This window comes from Rhinolophus sinicus, linkage group LG02, assembly GCF_036562045.2.
Source record: "Rhinolophus sinicus isolate RSC01 linkage group LG02, ASM3656204v1, whole genome shotgun sequence".
NCBI classification, from domain to species: domain Eukaryota; kingdom Metazoa; phylum Chordata; class Mammalia; order Chiroptera; family Rhinolophidae; genus Rhinolophus; species Rhinolophus sinicus.
The window spans coordinates 187949888-187968010 of NC_133752.1; the positions used below are offsets into that span (position 1 = coordinate 187949888).

At 51.0% G+C, this 18123-nt stretch overlaps 1 protein-coding gene across 1 annotated transcript in view; it reads right to left on the reverse strand.

Annotated features, from left to right (window-relative positions):
* Positions 1-18123, reverse strand: part of SYN3 (synapsin III) — a 407670-nt gene that overhangs the window by 16593 nt on the left and 372954 nt on the right. The window contains exons 7-11 of the mRNA XM_019728421.2: positions 16630-16772; positions 11704-11778; positions 6453-6555; positions 1372-1506; positions 73-160 (exon numbers count right to left, since the gene is read on the reverse strand). Of these exons, the coding sequence (XP_019583980.2) occupies positions 73-160; positions 1372-1506; positions 6453-6555; positions 11704-11778; positions 16630-16772 (544 nt within the window). The remainder of the gene's footprint in view (positions 1-72; positions 161-1371; positions 1507-6452; positions 6556-11703; positions 11779-16629; positions 16773-18123) is intronic.

Consider the following 18123-nt stretch of genomic DNA (forward strand, 5'->3'; position numbering starts at 1 on the left):
TCACACATGGATCTCTGAGTGCATTTCAGCATCCTCGCTGGATGGTTTCTCTCAGCCAGTCGTGGGTACTACCTTGTGTGGGTGGGCGTGGCTGGGGCTGTCCCAGCGGAGTCCCCAACTGGACTGGCCCGGGGGATTTTGCTGGTTTAGTCTGCGGAGCCTAGGGCAGAAGAGAGGAGAAGCCTGTTGTGATCACCAGTCATTTACTTCCTGGGTGGGAGGGCAGGATTTACAAAGATGTTTTCATCATTGAAGTAAAACTTACATAACGGTGCGCAATTCTTAAGCGTAGGGCACCATGAATTCTTACCCATGTAAGCACCACCCCGATCAGGACAGACTCTTGTAGTGGACAAGGCTGCCCTGGGCCCCCTCCCAGCCAGCAACCCCTTCCAGTGTAACCATTATTCCAATGTCTATTGGAGATTCAAGTTTTTGTGTGGAAGGGGGAAGCAGCTTTTGATACTTGCTTTTCCAGAAAACTGGGGAGCTAGCAAATTCTTTGGAGAATGATCTGGTAATCCATGGTGTGGAGGGGAGGCGATGTGTGGGAGCTTGTCGAGGTTGGGGGATGGGGAACTGGAAGACACAATAGTCTCTATTGACTGGTGCCCTGGGATCACACAAAGGGCATGTGTGTACACAGACGTGCACACACACACACACACACACACACACACACCCTGCTCCCTGCTCAGGCCCAGGATGGAGGGCACAGAAGGGACAGCTGACAGTTAACCAGCTCTGTCCACAGTCCTTTTGAGACAAGGTTTTTCTCCCCAGGATGGTGAGGGAGGAAGGGCCCCTCAGAGCCTCCCAAACCCCCGTGAGGAGCAGGATGTAGCTCTCCCCCATGCCCAGCCCCCGTCCACACCCATTTGTCATGGTCCCGCTCCCCACATAAGAACGCAGGACATGGCGAGGCCAAAAAGGAACACCCACAGAGCCATAGATAGGGGAGTCATACCACTACATTCTCGCTGGTGGCTGGGTTGGAGACACAGGAAGCAGGAGCCACACGATCTCCAATCCATGCCCTCTGCTTCTCTGCCTGCCAACCAACCAACCAACCAACCAACCAACCAACCAACCAACCGGCATAGCCACAGCATCAGTGACTGATTGACTAACTGGTTACAGCTGATGGCCAACCAGTCACAGCTGATGACCATCTACTACCCGAGCCCGCACCTTTCCAGGTGAGGCCAAGAGCCTGGAAATTGCTCTCTGGGACTCTGTCCCCACAGCATTCCTTTCTCCCCAAGGTGGTTCCTTCCTGGGGGTATCTCCTTTGGATCTAGAGGCCCCCATTCCCGGACAGCCTGACATTTCTCATGGCTGCAAAGTCTCCTTTGTTCCTGAAGACCTTACCCAAGGCCTCAGGGGTGAGGGCACTGTGCCTCCTGGCATCAGGAATTGGCTCATTTTGGAGACAACAAGGTCGGCCATCAGCTGTTTGTCCTCTTCCACATGCTCTCCAATTAGGGGCATCGAGCTGTCCATTACCTATGGTAGAGAAAGGAGACCTGAGGGACGCCCATGCCAGCGGTAGCCAGGCCAGAGAGCTGACTCAGAGCTCAGAACTAAAGTGACCACTAGATGGCGATGTTCTCCATGCAAACACCCAGCCCAGCGCCTCCAGCTGGGCATGACCCCCCTTGGAGATTTCCAGTTCCCTGCAGTTCAGTCTAAATCAACTCCCTGGATTCGGTTCAATTCAGTCTACAGTCGCTGGGCTACAGAAATGCGACCCAGGGCCAACGTGACTTTTCTGCTCTTTTCTTTGGGGAACTGGTCTCCGCCCCTTCTTTTCCCACTTTGGCCCCTGCCCAAGGTCGGGGGCTGGCTTCCTGAACTTTGGCCCAAGGTCAAGGCTGTCCACAAAGCCGGAAGCCGTGAGGTGGGGGTTCGATTACGACAAAAAAAAAAGAAAAGAAAAAGAAAAGACATAGGCTGGGGTTGACCTAGGGTTCAGAGGGAAGAGGGAAGAGGAAAGTCTTGTTCTCTGGTAGAACATACTCTTAGAGTGAAACTCATTCCACAGGAGCACGCTGTTTCTCAAAAGAGGGCAAAGCACTTACTGTGTTTCCCCAAATATAAGACTGTGTCTTTTTTTTTTTTTTTTTTAATTCGGGAAGGGGAACAGGACTTTATTGGGGAAAAGTGTGTACTTCCAGGACTTTTCCAACTCAAGTTGTTGTCATTTCGATCTTAGTTGTGGAGGGCGCAGTTCAACTCCAGGTCCAGTTGCCATTGTTAATTGCAGGGGGCGCAGCCCACCATCCCTTGCGGGAGTCAAACCCGCAACCTTGTGGTTGAGAGCCCAGCTCTAACCAACTGAGCCATCTGGCCACCCAGGAGCTCAGCGGCAGCTCATTGACTTCCTTCTAGTTGCAGAGGGCGCAGCTCGCTGGCCCATGTGGGAGTCGAACTGGCAGCCCCATTGCCCAGAGCTTGCGCTCTAATCAACTGAGCCACCCCTCTGCCCCAAGACTGGGTCTTATATTAAGGTTTGCTCCAAAAGACGCATTAGGGCTTATGTTTAGGGCATGTCATGCTGAAAAGTCATGCTAGGGCTTATTTTCCAGTTCAGTCTTATTTTCGGGGAAACACTACATATTGAGAGAGGCATGAGAGATCATATTTACCCATCCTATTCTTTTTGCAGCAGGGGAAACCGAGGCTCAGAGGTGGGAAGGGACTTGCCCAAGGGAACCACCCAGGTGATTCCCCAGGCACAAGCAGCTGTAGACAGTTGTGAAGAGGAGTGAGGCCTTGGCAGGTCCTTTCTCTACTCCTTCACTCCTGTCCAGCCCTCTGCATCCACTGTACCTCCACGAAACTCACTGTCATGTTTCCCCTTTGTCCAGGCTCTGGACCCACCAGGTTCTTTCTCTCGTCTGAGTCCCTGTGCATGCCATTCTCTCAGCTCGCTCTTTATCTGGCTCTCGTCTATCAGGAAACACCTACCTAGCCTTCCTCTGGGAAGCTTTCTCTGGCTGAGCAAGCTCTGATAAGACACCTCTCATCCGGACTCCCACTGTCCTCACTTTGGTTGTCCTACTGGAGAGTTTCCCCACAGCACTGTCCTCTGCTGTTTACGTGTGTCTCCTCAACCAGACTATGAGAACCTGAGGTCGGGATGGGCCCTGTGTCCTGGCAAACAGGTATGCCCTCAGTAATGACCTGTTCCATGGAGGAATGAGAAGCCCTTGCAATAAGTCCTGCAACGATCAGGATAGTAATAAGTGCTATAATGTACTGAGCACTTACTATGTGCCAGGCACTGTTCTAAGCACTGCGTGTGGACGATCTCACACAAATCTCAGAATAGTTCTTTGAAGCAGATATTATTATTATCCACATCTTAATGCTGAGGAAACTGAGGGTCAAAGAAATGGCACATTCAAGGACACATCACGAGCAAAGCCACAGCCCTTTTACTTCTCGTCAAGCATGGAAACAGCTCTCTGTGGTCAGAACCGGGAACAGGAAACCAAGGTCCCAGGCCCAGGCTCTGCTATGGACTTGCTGTGTGATGTTGGGTAGGTCACCTTTGCTCTGTGGGCCCACCTGTAAACTGAGGGGTTTGGGCAGTTGTGAACACCCTTCCAGCTGGGATTTGTAGGGGCTCTTTGAGTCTAAAGCGTCCACTGTGGTTGGGCAGCTGAAAACCAAACTCAACGATGTGAATGATGATTCTAGCATGGTCCTGAAAACTGTCCTCAGATTGAGATGCTCATGGTTTGGGCCTGGGTCCCTGGCCTCCCAGATTCCAGTGCGTGTCACACAGATAGTCTCTCCGTCAGTGTGGGCAGAGTTGAGTGGTAACTGTGGAGTCTAAATGCACATAGGCCTGTCCCTTCTGCTCCTGACCCTGTCCACCTCCTGCTGTTCTGGTTTCTGTTTCTTCCATTCTCTGTAGTGGAAAACAGCCACCACAAGGAACCCGAGGTCAGAGCATTTTGGAATCCCCGTGGTGAACACAGCCAAAGGAAGTGGACACTCTGGTCTCCCCAGGGAAACATTTTTCCAGTGAGCACTGCTATTCCCTGGACAGGTCATGGAGGACAAGTTCAAGGGTCTTTCCCCTGAGTATTTTGCTTTGAGGATCTTCACAAAACATGTCACACAAATTTTATGTTCTCACCACAGAGGTGGCTGACGAAACCAGTATTTTTGGATCTCTTCTGCCTTTTTTTCCAAACTGGGGAAAAATACCTTCTATCTTCCTGGTAGCAAGATCTCTCTTGACCCCCCCCTAAGCTCCCAAACAAGGGAAACAACTCTTCAATGTTTCTGAGAGAAAAAAAAGTCTGAATAAGCTATCATTTTATTTTCCCTCTGCGACATTTTTGAGAAGTTGTTTTCTAATGTGAAAGGTCTTTCATCCATGACCATTCTGAGTGTCTGGAGACAGGGAGCCGGGGCCGATGAGTACAGATTTTTGTTTCCTAAGAGTGAAAGTTGAGGAAATTCAGAGAGGCAGGAGCTCTGGAGGGCAGAGATAATGCAATTACAGGGAGAAGGGGCTAACCTCACAGGATGGAGGGGGGGGGAGTCCAGGAGTCCCTCGTCCTGTTGATTGCCCATCACCTCTCCAAATGGGAGCTTTAGGAAGTAGGGACCCTGCTACCATGTTCACTGCTGTGTCCCCATCACTTGGCTCAGGGGCTGGGGCCCAGGGGCGGGGCTCAATGGTGAATGAATGAATGAATGAATGAATGCTTGAATGCCAAACCTGAGTTCATGTCTGGTGGTCTTGTGAGTTGATTCAGAGGCAGGAGGGCCAGGAGGGGTCTCAAGAGATGCAATGCCCCAGGCAGAAGGGCCCTTGGTATGAAGCTCCTAAGGCACCTCAGAAAGGTGGGGGCTCATCCCTCCAGGGAGTAGCCTGGCTCTGCTACGGGCCCCTTCAATGTCTCCTCTGAGGAGGGCTACTGGGGGAATCTCAGGTATGGTGGCAGCCAGAGGAAAAGCCATTCCTGGACTCGAGGGGGCGCTGTTTTCCAGAGCACGACTAAACCTGCAAACATAGATGCAACTCTTCCATGGGAGCTTCCTGGCCTTTCTGGGTGGAGGGACTGTCTCACCTGGGACGTCCTCCCCTTCACCTCCGAGGGCGGCCACTCCCTGGGCATGGTGTGAATGCCCTCCTGGCATGGCTGGAGGAGCACAGCCAGGCTCTCTCCCATCGACTCACCTGGTCCTGCTGCCCCGTGGGTCCCAGGGAGTGGGGCACACATGGGGGACTGAGGACTAGCTGGTTCCAGTGGGCACCCCGCCATGTGCTTCCCATTAACCGCCACACCCCGGAGGGGACAGCAGCGGGGCTCTCCCTCACGTGTCTTGGCCTGGTGTCAGCACTGCCTGCCCCTCTGTTGTGGTGTGAGAAGAAGGCCACAGAAAGGGAGGGCTAGAAGGGGCTCTTGGGAGGTTTGTGTGTGTGTGTGTGTGTGTGTGTGTAAGTGTGATGTGACATTGGGGAGAGAAGGGAGAACTCGGAGGCCACAGGGGCACTTTCAGGGGAAAGCAGTGGGCTGTGATGGTGGGGGCAGGGAAGGGGAGTTGGGGAGGGAGAGGAGGCTTGTGGGACCAGGAGAGACACAGAGCAGTCATGAGAAGAGAGAGGGATTGTGCGATGGGGAGAAACACAAAGGGGAATGGGGGGGCACAGAGGAGGACTGGGGACCACCAGAGCAATGGGAGGGGTCATGGAAGAGAGAGGGGGATTGTGGGATTGGGAGAAGCATGGACAGGAAGTTGGTGCAAGGGTGTAGGATTCCAGAGACATGTAGGTGACAGTCCTGGAGGACAGCAGGGGATTGAGGGCTGCAGGAGACAGGGGAGAGCTTCCGGGAGCCACAGCCTCTCGTGAGCCTCTCTCACAATTAAGTTTCCTACAGGTTTCCCTCCATTCACACCTCTGCAGGCTGTGTCCTCTTCACTAACCTTCAACGCTCTGTTAGTACCTGTGTATCATCCTTCTTCCCTGCAAGCCTGCAGACCCTCTGTTTGTTTTATGTCCCCAAAGCCGCACCCATGCCTAGCCCTTGAGAACGCTGATGTACATGTTTGTTGAATGAACAGAGGGTGGAAACTCTGCATGGTGACTTTACACAGTTGGACACTGAGAAAACTGAAGAGGCTCCATGGGGCAGACTCTTGATGCCTCTCAGCCTGATGTTTTTACCCTACCCTTAGGCCCAGGGGTGAGGGAAAGTCATCAAACCTCATGCCTGGAGCTCTCGAGGCCCAGCTCAGAAGCCCTGGGCACAAAGGCTTTCCATACGGCTGACGGTGGGGCAGGGAGGTGTGTGAGGGTGGTGGGCGAGAAGCCTCTGGGCTGCATGTGTCCAGGCCACGAGTCAGGACACAGCTAACCGTGCTGGCGGCCATGCTTGGAGTCCTTCCCTCAGCCTGGCCAGGAGGACCTCTGCATCATCCCTCACCTCGATGATGTAATCTCTGCCATCCTTGCTGTGGACGGCCTTGACAGCGCAGATGTCTAGGCCACCAAACATTTCGGAGCAGCTGTCCACCCACAGCCTGTACCTGCAGGAACGGACAGACAGACAGGGAGTGTAGGGGGCAGAGAGCAGGGATGGGGGAGCGGAGGGAGAGAGAGGTGAAGAGAGAGATGGAGAGACACAGAGACACACAGAAAAAGAGGCAGCGAGAGAGACAGTGTCCCACGTGCACCCATTCAGAGATGGAGAGAGACAGTAAGAAATAACGAGACAAAGAGACAGAGACACAGAGAGAGACAGAGAGGCATTAGGAGATAGAATAGTAAAAAATAAAAAAGGCAGAGACATAGACGGACAGTGAGAGAGAGGGAAAGGAACAGAAAGGGAGCCAGGCAGGCAGGAGAAAGAAAGAATGAGGGAGAGAGAAAGAGTTGGGCGAGGTCCCCAGATCCACCCCGGAATCTTGCTGGCTCCACAGTAGTGGGGAGCTTGCCCTGCCCCCACCCAGAGCCATCCCGGATGCCCAGCCGCCTCTGCAGGACTTTTCCCTTGGGAAAGCTGCTCAAAGGGGCTGCAGAAATCCCTCCCAGACCGCCTTCCAGCCCCAGCGCCCAGGCTAGATGAGAGCCTGAGGGGGACAAAGCGCGCATTCTCCCCCAGCCTGGGGTGGGCAGGCGGGGGAGTCTGGCAGGCTGCTCCCGGGCCAGGGGCCTGGCCCTGTGGACCTGCTGGCTTTGTTCTCTTTCCAGCCACTTGATGGCTGCGAGGCCAGTTTGCTTTGTAGGGGAAAGATCTCCACACTGGACTTTGCCCCTGCAACAAGGGGATGGCTGTATCAGAGAAGCTTTCCCGGGCTTGCACTTGGCTTCCCCTGTGGTCGCTGGATTTGGGAGTCACAGGGGACTTTGTGTCAATGTTCTTGCTTCTCTCCCCATTCTCCAGGGTCACACAGGGCACGCTTGCTCTGAGATCTATTTGTGTCTCTGAGCTCTAAGGCCTGGAATGAGGAGAGATCATGGCTCAAGTGTTCTTAGAACCAACTCTCTCGTCTTATCTGCCAGTGCCCACTGAGGCCCAGAGAGGGAAAGCAGCTTGGCCAGGTCACACAGCAAGATGGTAATAGAGCCAGGATTACCCAGATCTCCTGGCTCTTAGTTCAGTTCTTTCATTCACCTGTAGTAAGGAGCATGTGAGATCATAAAAGTAAAGGGAGGATGAAAACAGACACCTATTAAGCTCCTGCTATGTACCAGTCATTCCATGGGGGGTTGATTCCTCATTCTCAATAACCCCCTTAAACGCTCGATCAGGAAGGTTGAACCCATTCTACTGATGAGGAGACTGAGGTTCAGAGAGGTTCCTAAATGACTGTGCTGGTTTCCAAACCCAGGTCCTGTCTGATTCCACAGACTAAGCAAGCCATTCTTTCTTTCTCTCTGTTGGAACACATCAGCGTGGGAGACCAGCGAACTGGATTCTTGCTATTAATTTCTTAGTTATTTTGGGTGAGCCTTTCCCTCTTGCAATCTCAGTTTCCCTATCCGAAAAGTGGGAAGGCCTAGGTCTGATTCTAGTTGTGCATCAGAATTGCCAGAAGAGTTAAGCAAACCAACATGCAAATAAACAGCCAGATTTGGGCGCCCTATGTTAGAATATTCTAAGTTTTTAAAGCTTCCCATGTGATTTTCATGTGTAGCCACATCTGGGGACAACCTTTGGTCCTTGGAGCTCTAAGAGCATCCTGGGCTCTCTGATCTGGGTCCCAGTGTTTGGCTGGGACCAATGGCTGACTGGTGGGACAGCTCTAGCGTAGGGAGACCCGTGCACTGAGACAGAAGTCTGGATTTACGCCAAGAGGCAGCTGGTTTCTATAGGTTGGTTTCTTTCTTTCTTTTTTCTTTTTTTTAGATTAAAGATTATTGGGGTGACAATGGTTAGTAAAGTTACATAGGTGTCAGGTTACAATTCTGTATTACATCCTCTATAAATCACACTGTGTGCTCACCAACCAGAGTCAGTTCTCTTTCCATCACCATATATTTTACTCTCTGTTGAAAACTGGGCATTTGAAAAAAACAACCACCTGTCCCAGTCTCTGCAGATGGACTCTGCTGGGGCAGTTCTTCCCTGATTAGCTACATGTGCTCTGAGCCTAGGCATCAGTCCAAGGTGAAAACGTAAGGTTTCCTCGGGTCTTTCCTGTGTGTGTCTTGCCCAAGACTGCATGTGGCTTTCTCAGTTCTGTCACACACATGGCTGGGTTAAGTGTCTGAGCTTCCCAAAGAGTCTCACCTCAACTTTTCCTCAGGACTATTATATGTCTCCACCTGTGTTCTCTTTCTCCAGGTGCCTGCAGGTCTGAGGTGCCCATGCAGCTTTCTTGAGCAGTGAGAATTGCTTTTCCTGCCTTTAGACAGGACTGAGACCAGCCCTTCAGGCAGCCTCCAGACAAGGTAGAATTTTGCCAATAAGGTCTGCTCTGCTCCCTCCAGTTAGAGGGAGGGAACTGGGATGTAGGCTTCTGGCTCCTTCAGAGCAAGACCATGCTCCAGAGCAAGGCACCTGTGCAAGAGACATCACAGGCTTTCCTACTATTTTGAATGTGATTTTTTTTTCTTGATTGGGTGTTTGCTTGGTTGCTGTTGATCTTTGACTGCTTTCCAGAATTCCTATAATTTCTGGTTGCTTTTTGATGTTGGGGGAGGGGTGTGGGAACAAGGGCTTGGGATCTATAGGTTGTTTTCAGTGATGAACTTCCAGGTCACCTGATGGGGCACAGGTCACCCCACCCCAGGATCCAGGAAGGGACTTCACAGGTGGAGCAGCGTGGGAGAGTCTGGAGAACATGGGGTCCATGCTCCCCTCCAGCCTGGGGGGACTAGCACTGACCAAGCCACATCATTGGTTTTGCCCAGGAGAGAGGCTACCTGGCAAGAATTTGAGCCAGGCTGAGGGAGGGGTCGGTGCCTGTTTATGGGCCCCCAGGGATTTTTCCCCTGTAGAGATGGGATTGGGGAGCTCTGTCCCAGGCCTTGGGGTACTGCCCATGACTTTGTAGAAGGGAAAGTGAATTCCAGGCCATGGCTGTGGTGGGCTTCTGCAAGGATGGCCCATGTGGCCTGGAACTGAGCAAAGCCAGGGATGGTGGCCTGCTGGGGACATTTATGAGCAGCTCATGAGGCATTGGGGAAGGCTGGTTCACAGTCAGAAAGGCCATGGAGAACAGGGCCACAACTGTCCCATGAATGCCCACCAGGAGAAGGACGTGAGTGCCCCAGACCAGATGATTTGTTGTGCCAGGTAATGAGCACAGCACCCTGCGACTAGTTAGCATAGGTGGGTTCTAAGACTGAAGGCGGCAGCTGCCACCTGGGATTGAGGGAAAGGGAAGGAAGCCAACGTTTACTGCGCCCCTCCTGGCCACTGGCCAGTACTGGATTAGGTATTAAACATCACTCTCAATCAGCACTCTAACTTGGGTATAGTCATACCTCCAATTTAAAGTCAAAGAAATTCAGAAAGGTTAGTTAACTTACCCCTAGGTAATACAGCGTGGGAGGGCCAAGACCACTCACTTTTGTTCATGCTGCTTCCTCAGCTTAGAACTCCTGAACAGGAAGTTTGATGAGGGTTGGGACCATGTCCATCTTGTTTTCCACTGTTTCCCCAGGGCCTAGCTCAATAACTGGCTCCCAGACAGTGTGCAACAAATAACGGACAAAGTAATAAAGGAATGCCTCCAACTCCTACTCATTCTTTACAATGTGATTCTGGCACCACCTCCTTCAGGAAGCCCTCCCTGACCTCACCTCTCCCTCGTCTGTGTGGAGTGCCCCTTCTCTGTGCTTCCACTGCAAGCACCCAACTCTCACTTTCACCCTAACATTACCACACTCTTTGTCTCTTTTGTTAGCTGGGGAAACTGAGAGTGGGAATCTATAATTTTACTCTGCACAACATTTATTTTCCTTCCTACTAAAGACTTCTTAATATTCCTTGGTGGCATATTCCTCCCCAAGTCTCACTCAGTCATTGTTGCTATAGCGAGGTGGTACCACTCCATTCTCCTGGGGCAGATGTGACATAGGCCGATCCAATCCCAGCATTGCAGCTTTCTGAGCCACAGGGATTGGTTCTGGGATCGTCATGTGACCTAAGCCAGGCCACTCAGTGAATAAGGCTCAAGCCCAGGATTTGGCTGAAATGACTGGGAAAGAGAAGTATTCTTTCTGCTGGACTTGACATTATCAGGATGGAAGCCTGGAGTCATTATGGGTCACCATATGAGCGAGCTCGCCAGACTGAGGCCAACACAGAAGAAAGCTGAACTGAAGTGGGTACAGTGATTCCTAAAGTCTTACCTGGAGCTGTGCCTCTGGAATTTTCATCTCCACAAGCCCATAAATCCTCCTTTGGGCTCAAACCAATCTCATTCGTGTTCTGATACTTGCAACTGATAGAGGATTCTTAAAGGGAAGGATTGGGTCTTTTCATCTTGGCCGCTTTCATGCTCAGCACACCATGGAATGCAATAGGCACTCAATTCATATTCACTGTATAGGTCTTTTTGACCCCATAGCCCACGCTCTGTCCAGCACCTTTGCATGCTTGCGTGCATAGGTCCCTGGGCATGCAGGAAAGAGCGTGTGTGTGCTGCTGGCCCTGAGAGCAGGTGACTGGCCCTTCTTTGGGTGAGTGTGGCTCACAGCAGTGTTTTAAGGGACAAAGACACAAGGGACCTTCAGCCAGAGCACATGAGGTCACATTAATGATTCAAAGGAAACCAACCTCTCCCTCCTCACACTGAGATGGAAATAAGTCTGAGAGAGAAGTGGACACTCCAATAGCCCTGGTGCTCCTGTGCAGCTGTCAGAGCAGGGAGAGACTGGTAAGGACTCTCTCTTTTCTTCCTGCAGCAGCCGGACAGGAGTGCAAAGGCCTCTGGATTTGGAGTCAAGACACCAGGGTTCTGTTCTCAGCTCTGTCGTTGATCAGCTCTCTGACCCTGGACAAGTCATTTCCCCTCTCTGAACTTTCTTCTTCCATCTGTAAAATGGGGTTATTATAATACCTGTCCTATAGGTTGTAATGGGCAATAAAGGGGAACATACCTAGGAAAGTGCCCTGTCAGTGATGAGGGGAGGTGGCATCTCTTGCAGACTCCTTATTGTGTCCCTCACCCACCTTCCACCATGGCTGCTGCCTCTCCGTAAACCCCTCCTTTGTCTCTTACCTCTCTGTCATGGCCACCTGCTCCAGCATGGCAGAGCCTGTGTTGGCCTTCCAGTTTCCAGAGATGGAGGTTCTCCTGAATCAGAACAAATAACACAGTGAAGGCATTAGGGACATCGGTCACGGATCTGCTTTCCTTCTTTGCTTTGGCTGTTAGGAGGCTCTGATTCAAATATGTGGCTCATATTCTGACATGTATTCTTAGGAACACATCTTGTCCTCAGCTTTTTCATGTTGATTACTTTATTTCTTGGATCTTATGCGTCTGTGTCAAAGCCACCTTTGAAATCTAAAATTTAAATTAGGAAAATGTCTACACCATCAGATGAAATCCCCCAAACCATGGCCTCAGTTTTTGAGAAGGAGAACTAGGGTAGTATAACCCCTGGTGATGCTGGAATTTTTTAAGAGTCCCCAAATGTAGGGAAAATGACCCATGGAGAGAAGTGATTGCTCTTCGATGATGAAGAGAAGAAGGCCTTGGGCCTCCTTACCCTCTCAGTTCCCATGACTTTTGTGCAACAACTGTCCTCCCTTTGGGTGCTCTAATGCCCACCGCTCTTTCCTATGTCAAGGCCCCCACACATCTCCTCTTTGCCCGATCCAGTCTTCATCTCTATCTTTGCTTTCCTAAGTCCTACTCATCCTTCAAGTCTCATCTGAAATGTGGTTTCTTGGCAGCCCACTTTCCCTAACAAGAGAAGACCCCCTTACACTATACCCTATACCAATGCCTCGTAATGCTCATCTCACCTGTAATGCCTGCATTATGTCTTGTCGTCCCTGAGGGCAGGCGACACGTTTCACTCATCTCCTGATGTCCAGTGGGACCTGGCATTGTAGGTGGGGCAAGGGACTGTGTATTCTGGGGGAGAATCCAGATAAACCATCTCCAATGGCAAATCCAGACTCAGCAAAGTGGCAGAGGTAAAGCTGTTTGTTTTACGGCCAAGGTGAGGCATGTGGTTGAGATTAAAGGGTGAACTGGGGAGAGGAACTGCTATAAAAACATGTCCTTCTAAAAGAGAAAATTAAATGTATCTGAGGCCAGCAGATTCTGAGACTAGACGGCGGCCACTAGGAGTCATAATTACTAAGGTTATCAGCCACATTGATAAGCTTTATGTCAGTTCAGTTTCATTTAGCAGCTCAGCTCAACTCCATTCAATCTGGTAAGCACTCAGTGGGTCACCGAATGTCATGAGAAATGGTCTGAGTGTGCAGAGGTGACCCCCTTTTCAGGCTGCTCACTACCTAGAAGGATAGACTAGCCTAAAACGAGAGTATAGGCATGGTAGGGTTATCAATATACATAAGGAGGGAAGCGCTCTGGGGAAGCAAAGAGGAAACCACAGCCACTTAATGTGATCCCAGAAGGTAGCCATCAAGATGAGTAGGGTTTGGTATAATGGGATCTATATGGTGGTAAGAGAAGGTAAGAAGAGACTTGAGTGAGACAGATGTGAATTTGAATCTTGTTTCCAGTATTTTCTAGCTGTATAACCATGGACTACAACTCTGAGTCTTTATTTTTTCGTTGGTAAAATGGGAATAATTAAAGTACCGTCCTTCTAGGGTATTGTGTAGGTTAAAGGAAATATTCCCATCAATCTCTTCATATAACAGGTGCTACTATTATTTTTCAGGAAGTGAAGACAAGAAAAGAAGGCATTCAAATGCCAGAAGCAGCAGGAACGCAGCCAGACTGCTCTCCTTCCAAGAAGATAATGATAGTGAGAGTTGATATTTAATGAGTGCTTTCTATGAGTGAGACATGGGTCTAAGGGCTTTATAAGCACTGGCTTATTTCAGCCTCACGAAACCTAATGACATGGGCATTATTATTATTATCATTCCCACTTAGTGGCAGAAGCCACCAAACCATATCTGAGAAACTCCATGCCCTTAACTATGACTGTCCGAGGCAGAGCCCATCTCAGGCTTGGGGAAAATAGTCAGTTGGCCCAAATGTGATGCAGCTGCTGGAATATTGGATGGAATGTAAACTGTGACAAAAGCATCTATCTATATCGCAAATGTATGACACTGACCCCCTTGCTGAAGAGGGTGGGGGTGAGGGAAAGGCGTCGACCTAGAGTAACCTTGGGAATGAGTGGAGACTGGATGACTAAATACGAAAGGAACTGTACTTAAGCTGGTAGTGTTAACGGTTCCGCATCTGTACACGTATACTGGGATTGAACAAATAAGGACATGGATGGGGGATGGTGGGGGCCAGGTTTTTCCCTGTTGGAGTGGGAAGTTATAGATAAACAATCTGGGAAGGCCAAAGTGAATTGTGCTACTAGATGAAAATCTGAGACATCAATAGGAACTCCATTTAGCTTTAGACATAGATGGATATTGTTATAGAAATAATTACAGATATGTGCGTATACGCGGGTTAAGATACACATATATCCTTCTTAGATCTGTTTGCTGAGAGGACCTGAAAACAATGACACCAAAGTAGCAACAAGCACAAAGGCCTGAGTGCAGGGCAGGAAATAGGGCAGAAAGGAGGCTGAATGGTCGGGGGTGGAGAGGACATTCTACAAGGTCTGACTCGAACCCCCTCCCTCTGATCTGGGCCAACCCAGGGTCCAGGAAATGCTATAACTAATGACAAATTGGAGCTGTCACGGAAGGAAAGCTCAGCATAAAGAATGCGGCGATGAGGTAATCCTTAAGAAGAGAAACTAGGACAAGGTGTCTCAATGTCAAGTGGAAACTCTGACAATGAGGAGAGGAGGGAAGTGATAGCATGATGGACGGCGGTGGCCTCAGGAATGCACTGGACTGCCTGCCACACTGGGATGTCCCCTCACTCACAGGGGGCAGAGGTGGCCATTACAATTCATGGTCACCCCGAGGGCATCTGAGAGCCGGGGCATGTGGGTGGAAGAGAGTGCGTGGCTGGCAGGACAGGACACAAGTATTCTTTGGGAACTGGCTCTATCCCTGTCCTGGGAATCTTTTCTTATAGGCCAACTGCCTGCATCTTCTCCAGTTTCCCAGGCAATGGCAGAGTGATGTAGTTACCGCTGAGACTGTGTGGCTTGCAAAGCCCCAGGTGACCACCTGGCGCTTTGCAGAATAAGTTTGCTGAGCCTTGGTCGAGGCAGTGCAGAAGCAGCCCTACGTACTAATCCATATATGAACGTGTATGGCTGTGGTGGATACAACTTTATTTACAGAAACAGGTGGCAGCTGGGTTTGGCGTGTGGGCTGTGGTTGGCTGACCCTGACCTAGGGCACAAGCTCCACCTCACAGAAGCACATAGAGATTTCCAGCTGTCCAGAGCCAGACGTTGTAGCCCTCCAACACGCAGCCACGTACATAGTCAGTGCTCCATGCGTGCTTGGCAAGCAGGCACTGGTTGGCTCTCCGGGGTCTCATCATTTCAAGTGGAACCAACCACAACATTCCAAAGTGAGAGAGAGGCCGTGGAGCACGTAAGGCTCTCTAAAGACCTGCCCTCCCACCTGCTCAAGACCTCGTGCTCAGCCTCATAACGGCAGCTCCGGCTGAGTCATCCTTTGCCCCAGCCACCCTGGGGTGAATGTGTGTTGGATTTTCTGTTATTCATTCCTTTCCCCGCAGTCACCACATCTCAATTTCCACTATTGCGTGGCACCTTGGTGGGACTCTCCATACGGGTTTTCTGCCTTTCTCTAACCAAAGCCTGTGACCCAAGTTGGACTAATCAGCACTGTTGCCATGAAAGCAGAATTTTTTTTTTTTTAAAGGGAACAGGACTTTATTGGGGAACAGTGTGTCTTTCCAGGACTTTTTAATGGGGAATAGTAATGTGTTTTTCCCAGGACTCATCAGCTCCATCCAAGTCAAGTTGTCTTTTCAATCTTAGTTATGGAGGGCACAGCTCAGCTTCAGGTCCAGTTGCCATTATTAGTTGCAGGGGGTGCAGCCCACCATCCCTGCGGGAGTCGAACTGGCAACCTTGTGGCTGAAAGCCCGCACTCCAACCAACTGAGCCATCTGGCCACCTGGGAGCTGAGTGGCAGCTCATTGGCCTCAATCTAGTTGTGGAGGGCACAGCTCGCTGGCCCATGTGGGAATCAAACCAGCAGCCCCGTTGCCCAGAGCTCGCGCTCTAACCAACTGAGCCACCCGTCCACCCTGAAAGCATAATCTTGAGTTAAGTCCTGAAAATGATTAGGGCAGACTCACTTCCTAGTCGTGGTGCCATGAAGATTGTCTGCTGCTTCTGGACCCCCAGATCCCTGGGGCTGCTCTGGATCCTCCTATTTTTTATATTGCTAATTTAGAACTTTGGTTTATTTGTTAGTTTGAGTTTCTGATCATCCAGGAGTTTCTAATAAATGTGCTTTAAAAAGCTCCATCAAATTAGTCAGATGTGATTTCTGCTGCTTGCAGCCAGAGAGATATGATATCATCTCCTATCTGGTCTTATTGGTTGCAGACAAACTCCTTTTGCAGCCCATGGCCCCAGAGCCATCTGTTATTAACATAGGCCAGATCATGCCACTTCTCTGCTTACGCGCGAACAGAAGAAAATGCACAATCTTTAGCACGGCATTAAGGCCCTCCTTGATCTGTCCCCAGGTTTCTCTTTCAGTCTTTTCTCCTATGATGTACATCCCGTATATCCTTGAAGTTCCCCCCAAACATGCCAGGTGTCTTTCTTCCTCTGGGGAGGCAGCCCTCGTTTGCCTAGACAGATTTCCACCCTGGGGTAAGCTGTGGTGAAACGTCAGCGCTCAGGCGTACAGACCAGAGAAGAAGGTCAGTAAAGGAGATGGAAAGGGAGCGTAGTGATGTGCTGAAGGGGGTCTCTGCCTGGGGTGGGAGACACAGGGCCGGACAGGCGTCTCTAATCTCTCTTCTTCCCATGCTTGCCTCCCTCCCCGCCTCCCAGTCCCCTGCCCCCACCCAGGGACTCACATGTAAGCCTTGTAGTTGGATCCAATTTTCTGGATGCGGATGTCGTACTTGGAGTCGATGAAGGCCTCAGTGGTGGCGTAGGTTTTGGCCATAGCTACCATGCTGGTGATGTCCTGGTAATCAAGCTGGTTTTCTACTTTGATCTGTGCGGGTGGATGAGAAGGTGAGTGCCACCCGCCCAGCGTTCACCGAGCAGCTACCTGATGGCAGGACCCTGTGCTCCACACACAGTGACTCTGAGAAGGTCCCCTGCCTAGCAGGGGTACGGACATAGGAAACAAGGCATCCCACTGCGTACCTGCTGAAGAGGAAGGGAGCTGCTACCTGGGCAGTGAAGGGAATCTTTGTAGAAGGGGTGAGCTCTGAACAGGGTTTGGGAGAAAGAGTGCGGTTTTCAGGTGGACTAGGCAGCAGAGACGCTCTGTGGAGAGAAGAAGGGCAAAGCGCAGGCAGGAGGAGCCACGCCGGGTGGGTTCAGAGTGGCCAATGGGACCGAGGTGGGGACAGCTGAAGGGGGTCACCAGCGACCACAGAGCCTCAAGAGCTTGGCAAGGGGCTGGAATGTTAGCCCGAACGCTCTGGAAAGCCCCTGGGAGAAGGAGAGGAGCTTAAATCTGTGTTTTTGAAAAATCACTTAAGCAGTTGTACAGAGGTCTGAATGGAGGGGTGTGATCTGGGCTGGAGGGAGGCCAGTTAAAAGGAGTGTGTATGTGTGTGTGGTGTGTATGGGGAGGGTGTGTGCATGTGGGTTGTGTGTGTGTGAAGTTTGTGCGAGACGTGTGTGGTATGTGCAGTTTGTGATGTATATGGTGTGTTTGTGTATGTGTGATGTGTGATGTGTCTGTCACATGTGACACTTGTGTATGCAGGCAGTGTGTGTGTGTGTGTGTGTGTGTGTGTGTGAGTGTGTGAGTGTGCACACACTGGACGAGGCTAGCTCTGCTAGGCCAAAGGCCTGGTGGAGAAATTCACACTGTTTACTGGGTTGAGGCCAGGAACACAGGGTGGTGCCCTGGGGTCAGGGAGAGGTCCCAGGAGAGATTCCAAGGCCAAGTGCACGGGACAAAGCCAAGGTTCCGTGATAGTGATCTCAAGAGATAACAGAGGCTGACTCCCTCCCCAGTTACCCTCACCTGGACAGCAGAGGGGTTCTGATGCTGGGCCAGAGGTGAGCAGAGCCCAGATCCCCTGGAGAGGGCAGGTGGGTCCTGGCAGCCAGTGTGGGAGGCGCTCCTGTCCCTACAACCTTTCCTTCTAGCCTTTTCCTGCCTCCTCTCGAGGCTCACCATTGTCCTGGCAACTCCGTCCCTCCATGGTGATGCCCGCCCACGAGTGCCCCACTTTCAGTATTTACAAAACATCTCCACAGCTCTCCTGTGGGACCAAAAACAGGACCGTGAGGCAGGCAGGGTGGGCATTATTACGGCCATTTAACAGAGTAATACTTCTTGCCTTGTCCAAGGCCATATAGCAGCTAAGCACAGAGCTGGCAAT